This window comes from Sabethes cyaneus, chromosome 3 (assembly GCF_943734655.1).
Source record: "Sabethes cyaneus chromosome 3, idSabCyanKW18_F2, whole genome shotgun sequence".
NCBI classification, from domain to species: Eukaryota; Metazoa; Arthropoda; class Insecta; order Diptera; family Culicidae; genus Sabethes; species Sabethes cyaneus.
In genome coordinates this window covers 236,631,871-236,656,406 of record NC_071355.1, presented here as the reverse complement: position 1 = coordinate 236,656,406, position 24,536 = coordinate 236,631,871, and the positions used below count along the sequence as shown (strand labels likewise).

At 37.0% G+C, this 24,536-nt stretch overlaps 2 protein-coding genes across 3 annotated transcripts in view; both read left to right on the top strand.

Moving 5' to 3' along the window:
- The first annotated feature begins 921 nt into the window (after positions 1–921).
- On the top strand, positions 922–15,031 carry LOC128744508 (xanthine dehydrogenase). Its single transcript, XM_053841570.1, has 6 exons — positions 922–1,185; positions 10,719–11,806; positions 11,866–13,390; positions 13,448–13,716; positions 13,772–14,813; positions 14,885–15,031. Exons 1-6 carry the CDS (start codon positions 1,102–1,104, stop codon positions 14,933–14,935), a joined length of 4,059 nt encoding a protein of 1,352 aa, XP_053697545.1. The 5' UTR covers positions 922–1,101; the 3' UTR covers positions 14,936–15,031.
- A 4,755-nt stretch (positions 15,032–19,786) lies between these two features.
- Positions 19,787–24,536, top strand: part of LOC128744628 (SUN domain-containing ossification factor) — a 50,176-nt gene continuing 45,426 nt past the window's right edge. For both annotated transcript variants that reach the window (XM_053841778.1, XM_053841777.1), the window contains exons 1-2: positions 19,787–20,113; positions 20,261–20,716. In XM_053841778.1, coding sequence (XP_053697753.1) covers positions 20,055–20,113; positions 20,261–20,716 — 515 coding nt within the window. In that variant the 5' untranslated portion in view covers positions 19,787–20,054. The remainder of the gene's footprint in view (positions 20,114–20,260; positions 20,717–24,536) is intronic.

Below are 24,536 nucleotides of genomic sequence, written 5' to 3'. Positions count from 1 at the left end.
TTGGTAGCAACTTGGTAGTGCTAGTTTAATAAGCACGTCAAAAATGATGGGTGTTTCACAACCGGAGCCGTTTCGCAATCCCCTATATGATATCAGAATCTCATTCATAAGCATTGTGAACTAAAGCATGTCAGACCATTTTCTGATTATTCCGCCCTTTAGACGCATGGTCTAAAATGTGCCATATGGTTTGTAGGAGAAAAGCTGGGAAGAACTAAAGTTGAACGTGCGCAGTTGTCCTGTACACAAATTTGTTGAATTAGAAAGCAGAAGGTGATGGAATATAGCGCCAAGACTATCAGATAAAACTGCTCACAATTTTGATATATTTAATATTTTAAGTATTTTAGATGATTAATCTAACGATGAAAAATATTTTGGCGCGCTGATTTGTTCAACTTTTTTAATATTGAACATATATTAAATCAATATATTTGTATGTAGGTATTGACATTCCACCACTTTGTAGGGTATACGAACAAAATCCTTCGAAATGATTCAAATACATCTAAGCGTTTCTCCTCAGATACTCGAGCAGGTTAATACGACTCAGACTCAGACTCCTTGATGATCATGGGGTAGAGTGGCTCAGAAAGTGAATGAAGATTGGGATCAAAACTTTCACTATTTTTTACAAAAGTTTGTGATTTAGGATCACACAAATTGATCAGATTGTGTACTTCAAGATACATTTATAATTTTTTTGTATCTATGTCTAATAAAGGATACATATAATTTGAAATTTCTTGCTTCTTCAGTTACTTGTTATGAATCTTTGCGATCGCTCATTCCACATGTATCGGTTCTTCAGTGTGTTGGGCAGTTTAAAGCCCTGTCTGTGGTCACGCTAACGAGATAATGTGAAGCAAAAATCAACTGAACCCCGACCGAAGGAAACCAGTCTTCCCGTAGCTCTCAAATCGTTCGGATAGATAGTGCCCATCAAGAATCAGTGAAACAGAAAAATTATTTTGTGGCAACAAGTGTGCACACACAGGTTTATTATTGTGCTACGGAACGCTTATCGTAGGAAAACAATTACCGTGAATCGTATCATTATCATTGATACTAGGTTTAAGTGCCACTAAACCAGACTGCAGAATGCCTTCGTCCGATAGAGAGGATGCAATCCTGAACGAATTTCGAGATCAACAGGCATTGATTTTTTTCGTCAATGGAAAGAAGGTAGGGTAATTGATCTTGAATGGACCTATTTAGCGCTTTTTAACACCACCACTCGCACTCCTGCTCAATTTACTCGTTATTTATAAATAATATGTGGTGATGTTACTATTTGTTGGAAAGTACCACCTTTTTTATACATTATCAGTACTTTAAAAATGTATAATTGATGAAACTTTTATTAAATATATCGTTTTTTGCCAAAGCCTTTTTTTGATCTTGAATGGACCCAACATGATCTTGAATTGGACCTATTTTTGATTTTGAAATGGACCTAAATTAGGATTGTCATAGTTTCTTCCATGTAAATGAACAAAATAATAACAAAGAATTTTTTTTAATAGTACAACTATACTACTGTTATTTATTAATAGGACACAAGGTTGAACAGCTTTTACCTTTCTTATACTCTGTTAGAAAAGTATGAAAGTCGGTTGAAAAATTTGAAATCAGTCACAGTCACCGAGGGTCTTATTTTTATGTCAGCCCAACAATTGAACAATGTTTCAGTGACTTGATATGGGTTGTGTATGTATCTGTGTGTGACATTTGTATATTGGGAATTTATTATTACCTGTTGTTCAGATATGGTTGAAACGATTTCCACGTCATAAAAAAATTATGTCGCCTATTAGTTTCAAAAATTTAAACCATTCATTAAAAATATGTAATATAACTTGTATTAAACGTAGTTTATCAAGTACAGTGGGGTTCGAGTTTTTATTTAGTGACTACATATTTCGAAAGGTCAGACTTTTACTGACGTAGGACTACGTCTTACTGCAAAGCATCTAAAGGTTTGCGACAGCCCCTGTCGAACATTTTGAATATAAAACCGTTGCAATCGTGAAAAATTCGTTAATTAGTGGTAATTATTCAATTTTTGACACATTTATATGCAATTTTTTCAGTTGAAAAATAGTCTAGATTTTGCCACGGTTTCGATTTTGGCAACATAGGCGACACGCATTTGTTGTCAAATTCGAAATCATACTGTAAATGGTGCTTGAAAAAATTAGACTTGGTAATTCTACTAGGTTTAAAGGTAAGCTTAGATACTAGGTTTTAATTTTAAATGATAGTCGATGAAGAACTGTACCAGATAGAAAATAGGAAGTTTCAAAAATGAATATTTTAGATCTCAGAGTCACTCAATTTCGGTAGACAAGGAGGTATTAATTTTGTCACAAGTCAGAGGGGAGAGGTGCTTAAAGAAAACTTTACATCCCCCAAGAAAAAAATCAGAGGGGTTGTGTATAAGATACGACCACGGATGACGTAGTACAACGTTAGTCCGGTTGCATGATTTTGAATATTTTACTAAACTGATTTTTAATCTATCTGTCACTGTTACTTATCGGCGGAATATAAGGCCTTTGCAAAATATTTTTTAAGTTTTTGTCACCCCCCCCCCCCCCCCCCCCCCCTTTGGAAATTGGCTTGAAAAATCGAGGGGCTAAACAAAATTTGGAGGATATGAGTATAAAATCAATTGTCCGTGGGCTCTACAGCCTGAAAGCTCGAAAAATGAGTGTACTTAACACTTCTAGCACGAAACAGAAATGGAAATTCGAATTCGGAGTTTCCGAAAATCGTCCAAAAAAAATTCTCTCGTTTTTGTCTTCTTTTCGTACATTTTTGCATGGAAAATAATAACGTATATATTAAAAGCAAGAACAGATTTGGTTTTCACGCTTAAACTTTAAATAAAAATGCTTCAAACCCATGTTTTTGCTCGATTAAAAAATTCACTTTGTCCCCCCCCTTTAGTGGCCCAACACCGGAAGGACAAAAACTTTATAAAATATTTGTAATGGCCTAATTTTACTTTATTCTGAGCCTCATAATTATTTTAACTAAACTAGAAAATTATCAAATACAATTTTATTTTTTTAGTCATATCCAGTTCGAAAATGGTCCAGATATTGATCCAAATTTTATATTTTTTGCACCATATCATTATCCAGGCCTTTACCTAATTTCTAAATCCTCCATTGACGCACAGATGATTTTATTGCCAAACCGCGTAATTTTGTAGGGCGGTTGGGCATCACAAAGTTTCACGAGGGTGAGGAAGTTGGCGTTCTTAACCATCAGAAGTGGCTGCTTCTTTTTACTCAGACGAGTATGATTTTGTGACTAAAGAATCCGGTTGAATTTTATTGGCCTTAGGGTTTTCGGTCAGCGTGCTAAAGGTGTTTTGAAGCTTTGCTATATGCTTGATTAACGTGTTTAAACTATTTCTCATCTGAGTTTTGTCAAAACTTAAACTTACAGCAAAACTTTTTGCTGTATTTATATGGAAAATACAGGACGTTATTTGTCCATGAAAAAAATTTATGATTCCAACCATTTTTACGATGTTGCCTGTAGATAGTTAAACATGGATAACCACTTTAAATAGAGTTTGGAATATTAGCTTCGTAACTCAATTCGAAGTTCCAATATTAGAGTTTCCTATACAATAAAGCTATATATAAATCTGCAGAATTGTATTCTCAAATAACTTGTTTCATTCTTCTGTGCATTACTTTTAATGATACAAGAATTGTCCCGTTTAGCATAATTTGGGAATTTTTTTACTTAGGGCGAACAAATTGGGAAAATTTTGCTCTACTTATATAGATTACTTATATAGATTATATAGATTACACTTATGCTTCGTGCTAAAACAAATACGTAAAATCCAATTGAAAAATTTAAGTGTAACTGGTTTTGTGCTAAATGCAAATGAAACAAAAATAGCTCTTTTTTAAGGGGCGTAGTACATTTTATACCATATTTTTTGCCTAATTTCAAATCATTTTTTCTCGATAACGCGAAAGGCAAATTGAATCGGTTTTTTTGCATTCGAAACATTGCATTTTATACTAATATTTGCAATTTTGTTTTCATAAGGGAACCTCTTCCCCTTGCCCCTACGGCTCCTTGAAGATAGTCGTTCAAAAAAACCATGAATTGCGGTACCATGGAATGGCGCTGGGGGCCTTATCCGAATTGAAAAATTCCAAAACGACATGAAAGAACATTAAATTATCTCGTGTTTGATCCATCCTTTTTTAGAATTCGAACACATAACAAAATGGCGGACATTGAAACATAAAAGTATGGTTTTAAGCGAAAAAATTGACTTTAAACATTTCTAAAAAATTCAAAAATTACACTATCAAGAAAAGGATGGGTCAAACACTAGATAATTTTGTTGGCTTTCAAACAAAAAAAGAATCATAAGAATTGCTTGAGCCGTTCTTGAGATACTTATGCTACCGACTTTCAAAACCTGGTTTCGAGAAAACGACGTTGAAGTTTTTACTCGTTGTTTAATCGCTCCATGCGCGGTACAAATAGCTGTAACTTTGTCAATATTTGGAATTCATGCAAACGACTTCAAGCATATATGGTCAAAATGTTAATCTTTCGAAATAATAAAAAAAAAATTAGGTTTTAAAAAATTGAAAAGGTACTATGCCCCCTTAACAGAAGGCAGTTAGTATCCCTCTTATCTTTTGATCCATCTTATCTTTTAATCAATGATGGTTAAAATTTTTGTACAATACTGAGAATAAATTAAGTTTATATTGTTTTAAGCATAAAATGACATATGTTAGCTAACTAATTAGGAAGACTTTTTAGTTTCAAAACTAGAGGCTACAATGTACAAACACTATGAAGCAACTACGAAAAAGGATGAGTGATAGTTAGTTTTATCAATATAATTAAGTTTTTATTTAGGCTATAAATCAAGCCTACTTTCAATATCCCGTGCTTATAGATTAATTATAAACGGAGATACTATAGTGACAACAAGCAGTTTTATGGAATATACAACGGCGTGTTCGTTAGTGGTAGGCAATGATAGCTACCGCCAGTGATGTCTCGGAGCGCAAAACTAGGTCCATTCTTAAATCAATACTAGGTCCATTCAAGATCAAAAAAGGGGGTTAACATTTTTAAGGAATTTGAAGATTTTACTGGTTTTACTGAACTTTTAAATACCTAAATTGAAATTACACATATTTTAGCATCATTTTAAGAGTATTGTTTTATTTCAAACCAGAAGGGTTCCGGGTAGTAACAGTTTGAAAATACTCTATGGTAACTGCAAAAAGGCTGAAAAACAGCTACTTTTAAATACGCGGCAATAAAGTGATTTTGGCTATAATTTTAATTTAATTTTAGTATATTTACGTTCAGAAATGATTAAAGATAAACGTAAAAGCTAAATACAGTACAAAGACTTGATAATTATATCCTAAAATTCTTATTTAAAAATAGGTCCATTCAAGATCAGAATTCGACTAGGTCCATTTCAAAATCATTTACCCTAACTTTTTGGTGGATACTCTGTTGTAGCTTATCAGTTTAAACCATCCTAGAACGCGAGCTAGAACGCAACGAAAGCAAAAGTGACGAGAGTAGCTCATCCCGCGAGGGAAATCAATGAGCACACGTTCGTTTGACGCATTAAATTATGGTCGTGACTATATTACAGCGAAAGCTTAAGCTTGCCACTCAAGAGCAAGTCAACATTTTGCTTGCTTGCATGTGGTACCTAGCATCAGTTTGTTTTGTCAAAAGATGAGGCTTGTCTTATCAGTAGTGAGCGTGTTTGTCTATTCTTAAATTCGCAACGCTTAGCCATCTCGTAGCGGAGCAGGACATACGTTGTTGCCTTGCGCATTTACGTTGTTTTCAAAGCAAATAGAATCAAGCCTTCAACGAGATTATTATGATCGATGGCTCGTCAGTCTCGTATACCGAGACTGTATAGATTGGTTTACTGTTTTAGAAAAATTACTGAACCAAGACAGACAGGAGAATGGAGCGTCTCGTCGTATCTGTAATGTCGCTGTATCCAATTAGTTAGTTTCCACGGTTTCCACTATACTTAGATATGTGTTGGCATGCCATAGGCTGAAGTAGTGCGTTGTTGAAGACAGCACTTAAGTATCAGAGCAGTTTTATTTGCAGGCTAGTTTGCTGTACGATTTTTTGATCGATATATAAACTACTTCTACCGAGTTTAATTTTTTACTGAAATTTATCTTAATTTAGTAAAATATTTGTATGCCAGAGTTCTACCTCAATTTTCCTAGACACTTTATGTTTTGCTCATGATATTTTTGTGATATGCGTTTTTTGTATCATTTTTGTGTCTGTCACACAAATGTATTTCTTTTTACAGTCCTTGTATCATTTTAGTTTTTGTATAATTCATTCGTATTACATTTGCGTTGATATTAATGTGATTAGTATAATATTCGTGATTTTTGATTCATTTTTCTTTCAGTAAATGTGTCTTTTTGGTATCGTGCGCCGTTTCCGTGTCAATTTTGTCATGAAATTACAATTTTAGTATCATTTACGTTTGAGTTTTCCTACTATGTTTGTGATTATTGGGGTGATGGGGTCCTTCTTTTTCTGTCTTTTTTATTGTTTTATTACTGCGTTATTATTATATTATTTCTTGTGCCATTTCTGTATTACTCTCAAGCCTTTTTTTACACGACGGATACGTGGCGTGTAAAAGAAAACGCCGTGAATTCAAAAAATGTGAAAAGAAACGCGGTAATTTAAAAATCGTCGAAAAATAAACCATGTAATTCAAAAATCGTAGAAATAAACCTTCTAAAAAAGACTTGAGTGCAGTGCAGAGTGCATTTTTCTGTCGTATTGGATTTTTTAAATATCTTTTGGTATGTTTGCACCTTTTTATGTTTTTTTCATAGCTTATTATTTTGGTTTGTTATTTTTGTATTCTTTGTGAAATATTTTTCATTTTTCAGTTCAGTTTTTCGTTATTTTTGTGTCTTATGAATGTAATGAAAAGACTTTCATTACATATTTTGTATCATTATTACTTTATTTGCGTATTGTTTGGTGAATCATTTTGTGCCATTTTTAAATTTTTTTCTGTTATATTTGTGTTTGGTTTTGTTTTAATATAGCATTATCTATGTATTATTTCTTATATCATTTTCTGTCATTTTTTTATCTTTTAAGCATCATTTTTGGATCACGTTTCTCTTACTTTTGTATCGTTTTGGTGTCATTTTTATATCATTTTGTATCATTTCTGTAATATGGTACAGTAATGACCCGATTTTGTCACCCCCATGATGAATTAAGGGGTGACAAAAACGGGACAGTGACAAAATCGGGTATTTTTTCAATTTCTATTTTTTTGCAGATAACTTAGAACGAACTACATATATTTCATTCTGCTCACTTTTTGATATTTCGTACTTCCATCTGCCTCTCTGTGGACATTTGTCACCTGTGCACAGCACAGCCGCACAGGTATGAAAACTCGCGTTTTTTAATTGCGCCGGAATGGTTGATTATACTGGTTAACTATGTTCATAGAAATTTCATAGCGTAAAAAGCTCTTTCTTTAATTAACCCCCCTAAAAGTAAGATAGAAAATTTATTTTTCAAACAGTAAGAGATAGAGCAAAACAATATTCTACAAAATTTTTGAGAAGATGATTATAAAGAACTTTGCCAAACCAAGTGACCTTTTAGCTATTATAGTTGTGGAGATAAGAAACAACTTTTGTGAAAATTCCACGATAATCAACACAGTTCTTTTCACAGTGTTTTAACACATTTGACATGTTTCAAAATGATTTTCAAACTAAGCTTTTGATAAATCAAAAGCGTGACAAAATCGGGTAAAAAACGTGACAAAATCGGGGGTGACAAAATCGGGTCAAAAACGTGACAAAATCGGGGAGTGATAAAATCGGGGAGTGACCAAATCGGGTTACTACTGTATTTCAATTCTTGAATGCTATTTTTGTTTTCTTTTTTTGTTTTTATTATTGCTTTATTTTTGTATTACTCTTTTCTAAGTCTTTTTTTTAAGTCACTTATATATTATTTTCGACTATCGGCCCGCATATTTCTTCAAGGTTATTTTAGAACGTTTTCTGTATACTTCACTTCGGTATTAGTTTTGTTTTGCTGTTTTAATCTTTTGTACCATTTTTGTGTTTTTTTATTTTTTTACATTTATTGAACATTTTGTGCCATTTTATATAACTTTTGAATAGTTTTCCTGTTTTTTTTTCTTTTTACGCCGATTGTGTATAATTTCTGTATTATTTTTCATTTCTATGTCAGTTTAGTGCGGCCCTTGTTGTTCACCAGGTTCTACCAGCTTAAAGCCGGGGTGGCTCTTGCCGTATAAAGAATTCCTCTCCACTATACTCGGACCTAGGCTACTCGTCGCCAATTTGTTGAGCGTCCACCTGGTTGATTTGTCTAGTACGTTGGACCGTTCTATTCCTGGCTCCGGTGGGTTCTTGAAGAGAACGATTTACACTGCACAGTCGTGCGGCATCCTTACGATGCACAGTGGTCCAAAAGGGCGACAAGCGGAACTTTTTTCCTAGTTTATTTTGCTTTCATTTTATCATATATGGTCTTCAGCAGTTTTGTTCGTATGAATATCCCCCTTAACCTAAAATTGTCAAAAGTTAGTCTTTGCTTACTATAATGAAAATAAAAAATAACTTTTTTGTGTTAGGAAATATAGACATAGTTTTTTCAGCAATGCTGTAAATAATGTAAAAACAAGCTACTTTGCTGAAGAAATAAAATTTCTATCTTTAGCGAGTGATGAACTCTAGGGCATATTCTTTAAAACTTCTTTAAAAATTGATTTTTCATAAATAGCTTTTCTTAGTTGCGTTTAACAAGAATACAATGTTCTAGGCAATTGTCGAAGCACTCAAATTACACGTTTTTGCAGAAGACCGCGAATCTTTTGGACCTTTACTTGCTGAGTTATCGCATATTCAAGCTATAAATTTCCATTGCTTCACGAGCCCATGGGTAAAATGGAGCAAGCGGATTTATGAAATCAGCACTTCATCTTAAAGCTTAAGTCGAGTACTATAAACTTGTATGAGTCTCGCTTGTCCCTGACCACCCAAATAAGAATACGGCAAGCATACGTTTATGTGTTTCACGTTCGCTAAAGCTTCGATACATGTCCATTCTTTTGTGTTAGTTGATAGACACATGGTTCCTTCAGCAAAGTTATAGAAAATATAAAAGCAAACAACTTTGCTAAAGAAATCACAGTTCTATCTCTATCGAGTGCAAAGCTATTATAGAGCATTTTGTTTAGAAATTCTTCAGAAATTAGTTTTTCATACTTTTCTTATGTTAGTTGCATTTTACAAGAACATATATGGTTCTAGGCGATTATTGGAGGACCCAAAATACACGTTTTTACAGAAGATTGCAAATCACTAGGACCTTTCTTTTCAAAGTTATCGCTTTTGGCTCGTGCAGTTAAGGAAAAATAAAGCTTAAATAACCGATTACTTTGTGAGGAAAGGTCCAAGAGGTTTGCAACCTTCTGCAGAAACATGTGTTTTGAGTCCTTCAATAAGCGCCTAGAACCATATATTCTTGTAAAATGCAACTAACATAAGCAAAGTATGAAAAACTAATTTCTGAAGAATTTCTAAACAAAATGCTCTATAATAGCTTTGCACTCGATAGAGATAGAACTGTGATTTCTTTAGCAAAGTTGTTTGCCTTTATATTTTCTGTAACTTTGCCGAAGGAACCATGTGTCTATCTACTAACACAAAATAATGAACATGTATCGAGGCTTTAGCGTTTCTGTGTCATTTTTAGGGTTGTAACCTACTTACTCTATTTTTCTGTGAAACTTAGTTCTAAGTAGGGTTACCAAGTAGACGGTTTTTGGCCGGCCCGACCGGTTTTTCACTTGCAAAGCCGGTGGCCGGTCAATCCTGCAAAAAGGCTGGTTTTCCGACATATGAAGCCGGATTTGTACTTTTTGCCTGATTTCTGAAATTTTCTGATAAATTTATTAGCAATCCTGAGCAGTGGATTATTGAAGATAACCGGTTTTGCAGTGACAATACTTTGCTTCTGGCGGTAATATGCATTAAATTGATCACCAGCACCAGAAGCAATTAGTTATCACTCTGAAACTAGCTATCTTCAATAATCCATTCAATGTTCGTTGTGGTTTCGACTATGATGTCCTACCGTTCGCTTTCTCTACAACTGACTGTTAATCCCATTTACACGGGAAACTGTCTACTAAATCCTCTAAAAATATGCTGCCACAACCCCCGCATTTTTTGAAAGCAGGACGGATTGTAATTTTCAGATTTGGCAACCCTAGTTCTAAGTGAAAAAATATTTTAAAAATTTTCCATGAGGTAGAACAGAGTTTTTCTGACCTTTCTGTGAAGATCTCCGTCACCACGCAAATTTTTGGTTAAGATTATTTTTGGACAGTGTTTTTTTAGATGGTTGAGAAAATTTACTTGCATTTGCATAAATTTTCTTTTGTTCTACAACACTTGGTTCAACAGTTGTAAATTTTTCGGCTAGACGATGGTTGAGGAAATCAAAAACTTTTCTCGAGTTTTCTGGAAAATTAGCAGACCTCGAGTTTTTGTAATATTAGTTTTGGTCATTAGCCCATTTGATAGATTTTCAAAAATGTCCATAATCCAATTTCCTCCGTCTTCAATTGGCAGGTGGTTGATCCCAACCCGGATCCGGAATGTACCCTGCTGACATACCTGCGCGACAAATTGCGCCTCTGCGGTACCAAGCTGGGCTGTGCCGAGGGTGGTTGCGGTGCGTGTACCGTGATGATTTCGAAAATCGATCGAAAAACCGGAAACCGTATCCTTCACGTGGCTGCTAACGCTTGCCTCACGCCGGTTTGCGGCGTACACGGGATGTCGGTAACCACGGTGGAGGGCATTGGAAGTACCCGAACTCGCCTGCATCCGGTGCAGGAGAGGATCGCCAAGGCACACGGATCGCAGTGCGGTTTCTGTACGCCGGGAATCGTTATGTCTATGTATGCCCTGCTGCGCAGTTCGCCCGTACCGACGATGAAAGAATTGGAGGTTGCTTTCCAGGGCAATCTGTGTCGGTGCACCGGCTATCGGCCGATCCTTGAAGGATACAAAACTTTCACGCAGGAGTTTGGTGGCATGCAAAATGGTTCCTGCGCCATGGGCGACAAATGTTGTAGAAATATGAACGGAAATGCTAACGGGTGTGCAACGGAAATAGATGATAAATTGTTTGATGTCAGTGAATTTACGCCGTTTGACCCGTCCCAGGAGCCGATATTTCCTCCGGAATTGAAATTGTCAAATAAATTGGACGACGAAGCGTTGGTGTTTCGATCGAAGACAACTGGCTGGTATCGACCAACAAGACTTGATCAGTTGCTAGCTCTTAAGAAGAAGCATCCGGATGCGAAGATCATTGTTGGTAATACCGAGGTGGGTGTTGAGGTTAAGTTCAAGCATTTTGAGTACCCGGTTCTGGCCAATCCGACTCAGATTGCCGAAATGACACGCATCGATAAATTGACCGACGGTTTAAGGGTTGGATCGTCTGTGACGCTCATGGAGATGGAACGTGTTATGAAGGAGGAAATCGCAACTCGGCCGGAATGCGAAACCCGACTGTACCGGGCGATCGTGGATATGTTGCATTATTTTGCGGGAAAACAAATCAGAAATGTGGCTTCGGTTGGTGGAAATATCATGACCGGTAGTCCAATTTCGGACCTCAATCCTATTTTTACTGCTGCGGGAATACAGTAAGTAGCGTTTTTGTTAATGGATTATAAGTCTGATTTTCATCCGATTTCATTTTCAGGTTGGAAGTAGCTAGTTTGGATGGTGGATACCGAAAGGTACACATGGGAGACGGGTTCTTTACTGGTTATCGCAAAAACACAATTCGGCCGGATGAAATATTGGTGTCTATTTTCGTTCCGAAAACGAACAAAAACCATCACTTTGTAGCTTTCAAGCAGGCAAAGCGTCGTGACGACGATATTGCTATCGTGAATGGAGCTTTCAATGTATTGTTCAAACCGGAAACGGATATCGTAGAACAAATTCATATGGCTTTCGGTGGTATGGCACCAACGACGGTGCTTGCTAAGAAAACAGCCCAATCTATGATTGAACAGAAATGGAACAGCGAGTTAGTGGAAAAGGCTAACACCTTGCTGGTAGACGAGCTTCCGTTGAGCCCGAGTGCTCCTGGAGGAATGATCCTCTATCGCAGATCATTGACGTTGAGCTTGTTTTTCAAGGCATATCTTACCATAAGCGAGGCTTTATCGAAACAGTTCCCTAGTCGAGAGCCTATTCCAGATCGAGAGAAAAGTGGTGCTCACACTTTTCATACTTTGATTCCGAAAAGCACGCAATTGTTCGAAAAAGTTTCCACCAATCAACCCACAACCGATCCAATTCGAAGACCAAAGGTTCATGCATCGGCATACAAACAAGTGACAGGAGAAGCGGTCTATTGTGATGATATTCCAAAATACGGCAATGAGTTGTATCTGGCACTAGTGACCAGTACGAAGGCCCACGCCAAGATACTCTCAATCGATCCGACGGAAGCGTTGGCCATCGAAGGAGTTCATCGATTCTTCTCCGCGAAGGATTTGACAGACGAACAGGGCAAATGTGGACCCGTCTTCCATGATGAATACGTCTTCTATAACGATTTAGTAACCAGCCAAGGACAGATAATAGGTGCCATTGTGGCGGACAGTCAAACTATCGCACAGAAAGCCGCTCGTAAAGTCAAAATTAGTTACGAAGAACTGTCTCCAATTATTGTAACTATCGAAGATGCCATCAAGAAGCAATCGTTTTATCCCGGATATCCTAAGCAAATTGCACAGGGTAACATCGACGAGGGATTCCGGCAAGCTGTTCATGTTGTGGAAGGAGACTGCCGAATGGGTGGTCAGGAGCACTTCTATCTGGAAACCCAAGCGTGTGTCGCTGTTCCTAAGGATTCCGACGAAATCGAAGTGTTCAGTTCTTCGCAGCATCCAACCGAGATACAGCAGCACGTGGCTCATGCTCTGGGAATACCATCGTGCAAGGTGGTATCTCGGGTGAAGAGATTAGGAGGTGGTTTCGGCGGAAAAGAATCACGAGCTGCGATGCTCGCTGTTCCGGTCGCGTTGGCAGCTTATACGCTCCGTCGTCCCGTTCGCTGTATGTTAGATCGTGACGAAGATATGGCCATAACCGGAACTCGTCATCCATTTTACTTTACCTATAAAGTCGGTGCAGATAAGGACGGTCGCTTGCTGGCTGGTGATTTCACAGCATACAACAACGCAGGTTATTCGATGGATTTGTCATTTTCGGTAGGTTTTGATAAATAAACATTAACAACATATACTTGAAACTCATATTACCGACAGGTTCTCGAACGTGCTATGTTCCATATTCAAAATGCTTACAAGTTTCCGAACTTGCGGGTTCAAGGATGGGTTTGCAAGACTAATCTGCCTTCAAATACGGCTTTCCGTGGTTTCGGAGGACCTCAAGGCATGTTAGCCGCTGAAACCATGATGCGACACTTGGCTAGGAACTTAAAACGGGACTATATCGAACTGGCTGAGCTAAATATGTACCAGGAAGGGGACAAAACTCACTACAACGAACCCATCGTAAACTGCAACGTACGAAGGTATGTTTTATGCTCTGGCAGTGCTTGCTTATTTCCTGTACAATTTTTTCCACAGATGTTGGACCGAAGTGATCCAGTCATCAAACTTCCACAAAAAGCGAACCGAAATCGAGCAGTTCAACAGACAACACCGATGGAGAAAGCGAGGCATCGACATTGTGCCTACGATGTTCGGAATAGCCTTCACAGCTCTCCATTTGAATCAATCTGGTGCGCTAATCCATGTGTATCAGGACGGAGCGGTTCTTCTGTCGCATGGTGGAACAGAAATGGGTCAAGGATTACACACCAAAATGATTCAGGTTGCGGCAGCGACACTGAAAATACCATTCGAAAAGATACACATTTCGGAAACCTCCACGGATAAAGTCCCAAATACGCCGCCAACGGCGGCCAGCGCTGGATCGGATTTAAACGGAATGGCTGTTATGAATGCCTGCAAAATCATTTACGATCGTTTGGAACCCTACAGAAAGCAGTACCCTGATGGAGATTGGAATACCTGGGTTAACAAAGCTTACTTCGATCGAGTATCGTTGTCAGCGACTGGATTCTACGCCACACCCGACATTGGCTACGACTTTGCCACAAACTCTGGAAATCCATTCAATTATTTCACCTTTGGAGCTGCATGCACCGAAGTAGAGATCGACTGTTTAACGGGAGACCATCAGGTGATACGTACTGACATTGTCATGGATCTTGGATCTAGCCTCAACCCCGCCATTGACATCGGACAAATCGAGGGAGGCTTCATGCAGGGTTACGGTCTCTTTACGCTGGAGGAAATGGTGTACTCTCCAACGGGAACGGTTTACTCCCGAGGGCCGGGAGTGTACAAAATTCCCGGTTTTGCCGATATTCCCGGCGAATTCAACGTATCGCTGATGACTGGAGCACCGAATCCCAGAGCGGTCTATTCTTCGAAAGCCGTTGGCGAGCCTCCACTGTTTTTGGCATCGTCTGCTTTCTTTGCCATCCGGCAGGCCATCTCCGCCGCACGAAAGGAGGAAAAGCTAAGCGACGATTTCAATTTGGTTTCACCGGCGACCTCGTCCAGGATCCGGCTAGCGTGTCAGGATAGCATCACGGTGAAGGTGGGATTCGAGATTAAAGATCTTCATTTTCAATCATTTCTATTGTCAAAATTTTTTTTTTAATATTTCAGTTTAAGGAAACAGAACCAGGATCGTTTACACCGTGGAACGTGATGCCTTGAATTGGTAAATTGAACAGAAAGTGACAGAAGTGGCGCCTTGCTACGTGAATTATTCTACTTTGAGTTGAATATGAATGTTATAATACTATTATGGGTAACAACCAAGGTGTTCACATTTAAATGACTTATTTCCGAAATATCTCATCGAAACATTCATTTTGGGTTTTTAACAAACTGCAAAACTTGAAATAGCGCGATCACGAAAGGAGAAGGAAAAGGAAATTAAATACAAACTTTGTAAAAATATATTTTTGTAGGTTTCCAACATGACTATTTCGAATTTTAAGTTCTACTATCTCTCTAACTACTGTCACGAATACATGTGATTGAGCTACAACTTAGGGTAAGGAACGAGTTAAGCAGTGTTACCTATTTTAATCAGTTGAACATAAATGATCCGAAAATGCACTTTTTTATTCATATTTTCAAAATATTTTGATAGGATCATCTTCACAAATCACTTAACCATACATTTGATTCACACAAACACAATTTACTGGGTTTCCGACAAGAAATATGATGAATTAAAAATTGTTGTCCAAAAACGTATATTTTTCAGCTGCTCTTCAGCAATCGCCACCTCGCTACTAAAGAATTCATCAAATTTCCAGCACTGATTACAACCACTCTGAAAGTCAAGCACTCAATTGTCACATACCATATTATTCAGTCTCTTTTTTTCTATTATCTAAGGCTTTGTCACTAGCCAAAAGTTTTATTATTTTCTAACAAAACTGAAAACAAATTCTGAATTGACGGAACCTGTTCACCACTAGCAGCAGCTGCAGCACAACTGAAGAACTATCGTATTGCCAAGACACTGTTTCGGTTCTGGAAATAAGAATTTTAAGTTTGAAATTACCTGAAACCTCCTATGGTGAAAACGTGGTTCAATACTTTCAAGAGAAATGTATGTTCATAATTAATTTTTCTTTATTAGACAGCTTTTTCTATAATTTTCGAAGATTTTCTCAGTGATTTAATAAAGCAACGATGTGTTTCAATGTTATTTGCTTTGACAACACTGTTCTGATCGTTTGTACTCGGATCGTTTGTACTGCTATATGTTTACCTCTTTTGTTCTCCCACCATCCTTATGAACAGCGAGTGAGACGTCAAACTCGCAGTTTCCCATAAGAACACCAGAGAATAAAAGAGACGACGAATACCGTTTGCCGAACGGTGTGGTGAGTGTATGCCCCGATAAACAATTTAGACAGATGGCATTTTACGCATCTATGCCGATACGCTATGCCGATTACGCATCAGATGCCGATTAGTAGGTCGCGGATAGGAACGCGAACTTACTGAATAGGGGGAAAAGTTCGAGGGATTTTTTAACGGGACGTAAAAAAATTCAGATTTCAGGATTGCTTAAAATAGCACCTTGCGGGTGAAAATGGGTTCGGTGTGTTCAAAATTAGTTCCGCCGCTCCAACTTTTAAAGCGAAAAATCAAAAGTTTAGCTCAACAATAGTGTCTTCCAATGGTAATAGCTTGAAGAACTAAAGATAGCAAGAAGATTGGTATGCTGATATCCCCCACTTAGTCTCCCCACTTACACGTGAGAGTAGTTATAGAGATAGTAGAACTAAAAGGCATTCAACTCTCGATAAACTCCGATAAACATCCGGCTGCTTGATCAATGAGCTTGTCTCATAAACATAATATAGTCTGGGAAATTAGACCTAGATTTATATTTCAAATTGAATTTGAAATTAAAGTTGAATTTGTTGAAGATAAAGTCCAAGTTATTAAAGTTGAAAGAATCCAAGAAATTAGAGTTGAAATTTTTCAAGAACAAATCCAAGAATTAAAATTGAACTTTAAATTGGAAGTACATTGAATTTGAATTTGACTTGAGTTAGACTTGGAATTATACATATTTTAAATAAGGCTTAACAATGGAATTCAAATTTTGCTAAAAATTGGATTTAAAATCATTGGACTTAAAAAAAAGTTTAAATTTTACTTAAATTGGAAATAAATTAGACTTGAAACTGGATTTAGAATGGGACATGCAACTTGAGATTGGACGTTAAATTTGACTTGAATTTGAACATGGCCACGAGATTAGACCTAAAGCTTTACTTGAAATTAAGATTAACATGTTTTGTCTCACTCTGTAATACGCTTTAGCTCTTTTCTTTTCTTTTTTGCTTTTCCAGTCCCATTTTTCTGCTGTTTTCCGTTTTTCTTCCATTGTGTACTGTTTTCTTGGGATTTGCTCGCGTTTTTTGTTTTCCTTCCGTTTCTTCCTTTTCTTTTTTTCCGTTTTTCTTTTTTTCTATTTTTCTGTCTCGTCTCGTTTCATTGTTCTGTTTTCTTCGTTTCGTTTTCGTCCCTTTTTCATAGTCAGTCCCGTTCATTTTTTGTAATATTCTTTCCCATTTTCCGTCTTTTCTCTTCCATTTTTCCTTACGGTTTAGCCTTTTTCTTTCTTCCTTCTTGAGAATCGTCTTCGTCTGCTCCATTTTTCTTCTTTTAGATGTCCTGTTCTTCTCCATTTCTTTCGCGTTTATTCTGTATTCGGCTTATTTTCCTTATTATTCTTTGCTATCCGGTTTTCCTTTTTTATCTCCAGTTTTCCGACTTTTTCTCTTCAGTTTTGGCTCGTTGTTTGGTCCGTTTTTCTTTTTTGGTTGTCTTTCCTTTCTGTCCCATTTTCAAATCCTATTCCCGTTTCCCATTTACATTTTGTTTTATGTTTATTCCTCCTTTTATATCCCGTTGGGCACCTTTTTCCTGTTTGCCTTATTTTCTCTATCGATTTTCTATTTTGTTTCTCGCTATGCTTCCTTTTCCTTTTGGTTTCTTCTGCTTTTGTTTGTGTGCCGTTTTCCCTTTCTTGTCTCATTTTTTATCTATTTTTTCCCGTTTTCCCATCTTATCTGTGTCGTTTTTTTCCTTTTCCATCCTGTTTTTTCTCGGTATCATTTTCCCTCGTTTTTCCTGTTTTTGATTTTGCCCGCTGTTTTCTCTTTTATTCCCTCTTCTCGTCTTGCTTTTTGTTTTCTGTCTATTTTTTTGTTTTTGTCGGTTTCATTCCTCTTAGCATGTCCTACTTTCCTCCTTTTTTGTCAAATTCTGTTATTATTTTCAGCCAAACGTAGAGCCATCTTCTTCGTTTTCTCTTCTAGTTTATCTACTTGCTCTTGTATTTTCTCCTATTCTATTCCTTTTTTCCTATCCCGTTGTTTTCCTTTTACGTTTTTTTCTCCTTTTGTCCTCATTTTCTTTTTCATTTTCTTCGTTTCCTTTATCGTTTTTCCTTCTTTTCTCTTAATTCTTCCTCCATTCTTTCCATTTTTCTGTTCACTCTCCTTATTTTCGCCACATTTCTTTTTAATCTTCTTTCTCTTTTTACGTCTCGTTTTTCGTCCAATTTTTTCACGATTTTTCTTTCGGCAGTTTTTTCATGTCAATTCTTTTCTTTCTTGCGTTTTTCCTCTTTTTCTATTCAGTTTTGTTCAGTTTAGTTTTGCCTGGTACTTTTTTTTTCACTAGAAGCAACAAGAGACGGACTTCCAGCATTGAAATTGGATATAAATTGGATTCAAATTGCACTTGCATTTGTATTTGTAATTAAACTTAAAACTAGACTTGAAAGTTGGACTTGAAATCAAGCTTAAATTTAGGCTTAAAACTAAACTCGAAGTGTAATTTATAGCTGTACTTAAAACTAGAACTGCTTTTACGCAAATAATTTACTTATAGCAAAAGTAGTGGCAGATGAAATTAAAAACAACGAACTTTTCGGTTACAGAAATTATTTTGTAATAATGTTAAATTTTAATGGAAAGATGGGGCATGTGCTCTAACCTGGGCACGCCAGTGGAGAGAAAAAACACACACTTTGACAATGATTAGAAAATTTCCAAATTTAAAACATAAAAAAATCTTTTATTTCTTAAACTTACTCTGAATCATCGATTCCTGCTCGATGCAGCAGTTGATTAGCTGTTCATGTTCGTCGATGAGCAACTCTGGGCTCTGGATTTTTTTACAAACGCGCGGGTCTCTTCATGAAATTCTGCCTTTTTTGGTCTTCTTAATATAAAACCTTCACTATTGTGTTCCTTCCTTGAAATTACACTCCCTTTAGGCATATTATTGTAACGCAAATGAATTATGACCCCACAAAAGTCACGGTTTTAGAGCAAGGGCATTATCATTATGTACTGGATCATCAAAAATAAAAATAAAAATGTAAGTACATAATCGGTTCTTCAACGTTCTACACACAATCTCGCACTCGCTCGCCGACTTTAAAAAAGCACAGTTTTGACAAAAATGTGCTCAAATTTTGCGTTTCTATTTCAATTACTATACAATTCTAATATTATAACGCGATTTTACAAATGCAGTTTTGAATTTGAAATAAAATAAATAAATGGCCGAACACTGAAATATTTGATAAGTAATTTCCCGGGAGGGAGCAAATTGCATGAGCATGAGCACCGTTCACACATTTCATACCCATATGAAATCTGTCAGAAGTTGCGCAAAGCGCGCAAAGTACACGTCAGTGTTGCCCATGTATGATCAGTGCCACCTGATTTTATTTTTTCCTAATCATTTAGTTGCATGGTATGATGCTTATGCTTCAATGCGATAAAATAACATAATGATGCAAAATACAATATATTTTGTTCCTAATTTAGTTGCAACTTTAAACAAAAGTTGTTGTTTTTATCATCGTGGGGACAAACTTGCCGTGTAAAATTGGTGGAATTTAAAAAATTCACCAACGAATATTCGTTAAGCAAATCTGGCAACTGTGATTGCTCGGAAGCATTACTGATGTCTTGTCAAACACAAAACACTTTTGTGATTGTAATTTTAACCAACTCATTGAAGTTCGCTCTTGTATTAATAATGTGAAAATTCTAAAGATATCTTTATTTATTTTCCAAAAGCGTCGTCAATGGGCTTCGGTAGCCAGTCGGTAAATGGTGCGTGTTTTTTTACAGATAACACAACGGTGCATAATACGTGTAGAGTGAAGGGATAAAGCGTACAGTGGCATATCCTGAATAGTTCTCGGTGCTTTAAAAAATAATTCGCGGTAGATGATTTCTTGCATCCGTTACTGATAATTTAATCCGATTTCGAAAGAATGAAACCCAAATTGCGCTACACCTACTGCACTTTGCTTCTGGTTTCGTTAGTGTCGAGGTAAGAGCGGTTTTAGTCATTTTTAGTAGAAAAGTCCTTGAGCTACGATAGATTTATGAAGAATAACAGTCATGGGCTTTTCCTGTCCCGTTTTCTAAGGAATTGAAATGTTTCAATAAAGTATAACAAGCACTCATTCTTTTCCAGTGGTTTATTGTTTATCATGGTGGCATCGGAAGCATCGAAACCAGTTCGCCAGCATCGAATCGCGCAGGAAGAAAATTTGTCCAATGTCGATAGTCAGAATCGCCGCGAAGCGGTGACAAGGCATGGTCCCGATGCTCCACCCCATCATCGATTGGAAGATATGGTTAATAATGCGCACGAACAAAGTGCTAAAATTGTCAGTGAATTTCAAGAGATAGTGAACGGTGAACGTGATTCGCCACACGGCGACAACGGTACAGCAAGCGAAAGTGATGCGATCGTAAAACGAGTAAGAAAGAAAAGGTCCGCTTCATCGGACCGGACTGCACGTAGAATGAGTTCGCGAAAAAAAGATATCCTAGTGGAGAGGCCAGCCGCCGCCGAAGCAGCTCCGGATCTGAAGGAGGTCATATTTTTGGAAACGGTTTCCAAAAATGCCGGCATCACCACTGAAGGGTAAGTGGACAATAACGAACTTGTGTTTAGCTGTAATTATAATTGTTCTGATAAAAATCGATTGACGTTGGTTTGTGGGCTGATAAGAGCGGTTTTATTTGGTTGGAATTTTGATTTTTGCTTAGTTGTATCTTCGATGGTCTTTATACGAAAAAAAAGACAGGGAAAGATAACAGTTCTCACAAAGTTGAAAATTTTTCAAAATCCTAATATTGATAATGGACAGTGAAATAGTTCAACGTCCGGAATGTAACAATGATTAATTAATCATTGTGTCTGACTTACGTTATCTTGTTTGAATGTTTCAAATAAGAAATTTGATGTTACAATTTTTTTTTTTTTTTTTTTAATTCTATATTAGAGAGGTTTTCAGCCTGCGGCTGGTTCGCCTCTTTGATGTTACAATTAGATGTATTAACAACTCTAGACTTTCCAATAACTCAAGTGAACGACAAGAGAATGCAACTAGTAACTAGCCCCCGCACACGCCTCTTACCGTTGCTAACCTTGAACGCTAGTGACTAACGTAAACAAGCATTGCGCATAATGTTAGCGGCCGATATCTTCCGGCAAAACATTTTCCAACTCAAAAGCGAAACAGCGCAAAAAAATGTTGAAAAGCCCAAGTAAGAAGACGCTATACACGGTTCGTTTTCCTTCAGGTGGAAATGTTTTTCCTTCATCCATCCATGATATTTGCGGGTTTTCTAGTCGTGTTGGTTGTTGCTGCAACAGTAAAAATAGAGAATAACACCGCCGTACGTTCAGCAGCCAGCAGACTGTTATTGTAGGTGAAGTCACATGTCATTCCACCGTAGCTAAAAATATACTGTCCGGAGTGGCATTTTGTTGAAATATGTTGATGTTTTCTCGTATCGAATTTTTTTAGTCTTGACTTGACTTAAGACATTTGCGTGGTCTAGAGTTAAGATAAATCATAATGGTGAATCGTTAAGAAATTTGCGTCATTTTATCGCACATTCATAAATTTATTATATTTTTGAATGACGCGGTATGCAGGTGGTGTTTATTTATGGGTATTTTTTCGAAAAATAAAGCGTTTAGCCCATATTTCAAATATATTTTTTGTTATCTACTCAGCTCAATTTTATATTTTATCTCTTTTAAACATTTTTTGGACATCTACTGTTGCATGAAGCTTATGAAATTTTCATTTTCTATTGGAACGCATAATTGACACATTTACGTGGACTAGTTAGTTTATCGAACATGTCGGCCCATTTTGATTATCAAAAATTTATCGTCTTCCCATATCCGATCCTTCTATAACCAATTGACGGTCAATAAAATCTTGTACTGACCAGCTTATTTGCACGGAGGTCATTCCACTTGTTGTAATTGCAGAGGAGGAAATGAGAGTTTAATTGTTGAACGCGTCATTAAATCTATTGAAAATATGTGAAACCGACAGGTTTCCAATAAAAATCTCTCAATCGAATCTCTCGCTAAATGCACGACGAACATCATTCGACCCAAATGCCCAAAGCTGCTCAACGACATCACACGGTTGTTGTCCTGTCTTGCGGAGAGCGCACACCAATAAAAATACCAAAAACCGGATTTGAGAAGTTCTTAATTTTTTATTCATTTCCCCAAAGATTCTCGGGACGAGAAATGCACAAACAACAGTTCATAAGAAATCACGGAAAGCAAACAATTGCCAAGCCACAGTTCACACGTCCGTCCTGTTAATTGCACGAATGAGGCGATGCAGCAAACTGGCGAATGTGTTTTGGATTGAACGAAGAGCTGCCAGGTTTCGTTGGAAAAGAAAAAATCAGTGCCTGATTATTGTTATCAATAGAAACCAACTCAATCTGGCTAAGTTTTAGTTTTCTCTTAATTCACTATGAAGGTTTTTATTCCATTTCTTAAAAATACGTATAACAACCTTTTTTATGAGCCTTTTTTGAAATATGAGTAAAAAGAATTTTCTCATTTAATTCTACTCTATTCACTTGAATTTATTCACGCGACTGTTGAAAATTTTTTGGGCATTTGTTCTTTGCATATTTACAAACATTTCACAGATAGACAGAGATAAATTTTTTTACCAGGCTTTCGCTTTCTGACCGTGATATATTCAAATTAATGTTATTTCTTGGTAGGAGTATAGGAAAAAGGCCATTTCTTTGCTCATTTTAACAGCTACTAATATGACTTCTAAAATGTGACAGAACTTCATTCACTACTGGCAAGCGAACAAAGCGGTTCTTTATAACCAAGTAGCTGGAATCTTTGTCCTATTTGCATTAATTAGCATTTACTTAGCATTAATCGTTTTACGCGATAATTAGAAGCTGTTGAACATTTAAAACTTCAGAAAAAAACAAAAAGGCCATGAAATGATGACTAAAATAGGAAGAAAACAAACCGAAGAGACGGTGAAAAATAAGATAATGAAAAAGATTGGCGAAAATACACTGAAAATTTGACGAAAGATTACGAAAAAAACGACGGAAATAAAATAAAAGAGCGCCAAAGCAGCGACAAAAAGTGATTGAAAAGCGAAAAAATGCAGAGTGACGTTTAAAAGGCACAAAGCATGTAAAATACGAAAATATACAACAAATGGACGATGAAAGAACGACAAAAAGCCAGTTAAAAAACAAACAGGATGACGAAAAAATGCTCCAAAAATGATGGAACGATAACGGAAACATAGTGAGCCGACGACAAAAACGAAGAAAAAATCATTAACAAAACGAAGAAATAACGGTAAAATGACAACGACAACACGCCTTAACAGTAACAAGAAGACGGACAAAACCGAAAAAAGCCACCAGAACAGCGACAACAATTCCAGAAGTCAAAAACCGACGAACAGACGACGTAAAGACGATGAAAATATGGTTGCAAAACGAACGTAACAAGACGACATGACATAGAGACGCTCAGTTCGAACAAAAGATAACAAAAGAGATGACAGAAGAAGACGAAAAAGTGCCAAAAGAACAATGAAAAAATAACGAAAAGGCGACCAAGGAAAGCAAATAGACGATGAAGAGGCGGCGAAAAGACCGCGAAAAGTCGCCGACAAGCAGACGAATAAACGATGACAAAAAGATGAAAGACGACAAAAAAGACACAAAAAAAACACTTCAAAGAAGTGTCAAAAATTTGTTGAAATCTATATAAAAGGTGAACGTGAGTATGTTTGTATGTATGTTCTGCCATAACTCCAGAACGCCTTGACCGTTCTCCACCAAACTTGGTACACATATTCCTTGACATAAGGAAATCAGCACTGGGAGACAAAGCTCCAAATAAATAAAAGGGGTTGCGTTTTTTTTGCATTTAGACAGATTGCAAGTGTTTGTAGACAGGAAGGCGAGGGGAAGGGGGGGTCCTCCAAGCAAAGATATGTGGCAAAAAGGATTTCTTTCACTTCGTTTATAGGGATTTTTTGTTTGATTATGTTCACTTTAATAACTTGAGTCATTCATGACTTCTGCGGGGTTGGGATTTGGACCCGGATCCTCGGCGTGAATGCCAATCACTACACCGGGATTGACCCCTATAAGGATTTTCAGAGAGCAAGCAGATGTATAATTGGCAACGTGATAGAAGGGGGAAATGGCTGGGAGGGAGCCAACAAGCGGGAGGAACCTGAGTATAAATGTATATTCCGCCATAACTCCGGAACGCCTGGACGGTTCTTCGTCAAATTTGGCACCAATGTTCTTTGACATAAAAGAATCAGTGCAAGGCGGTCAAGGATGGGAGAGGAAGATTTAAATGGGTAAAAAGGTGTGCTTCTGTTGCATTTGAACTGATAGTAGCTGTACAAGTTGGTGGA

Bases quoted from the DNA above. Each gene is read 5' to 3' on its own strand.
- LOC128744508 (XM_053841570.1), top strand. From the start codon at position 1,102: ATGCCTTCGTCCGATAGAGAGGATGCAATCCTGAACGAATTTCGAGAT. The intron at 11,807-11,865 runs GTAAGTAGCGTT...TTTCATTTTCAG, and splicing joins TTTACTGCTGCGGGAATACA to GTTGGAAGTAGCTAGTTTGG. The intron at 13,391-13,447 runs GTAGGTTTTGAT...TATTACCGACAG, and splicing joins CGATGGATTTGTCATTTTCG to GTTCTCGAACGTGCTATGTT.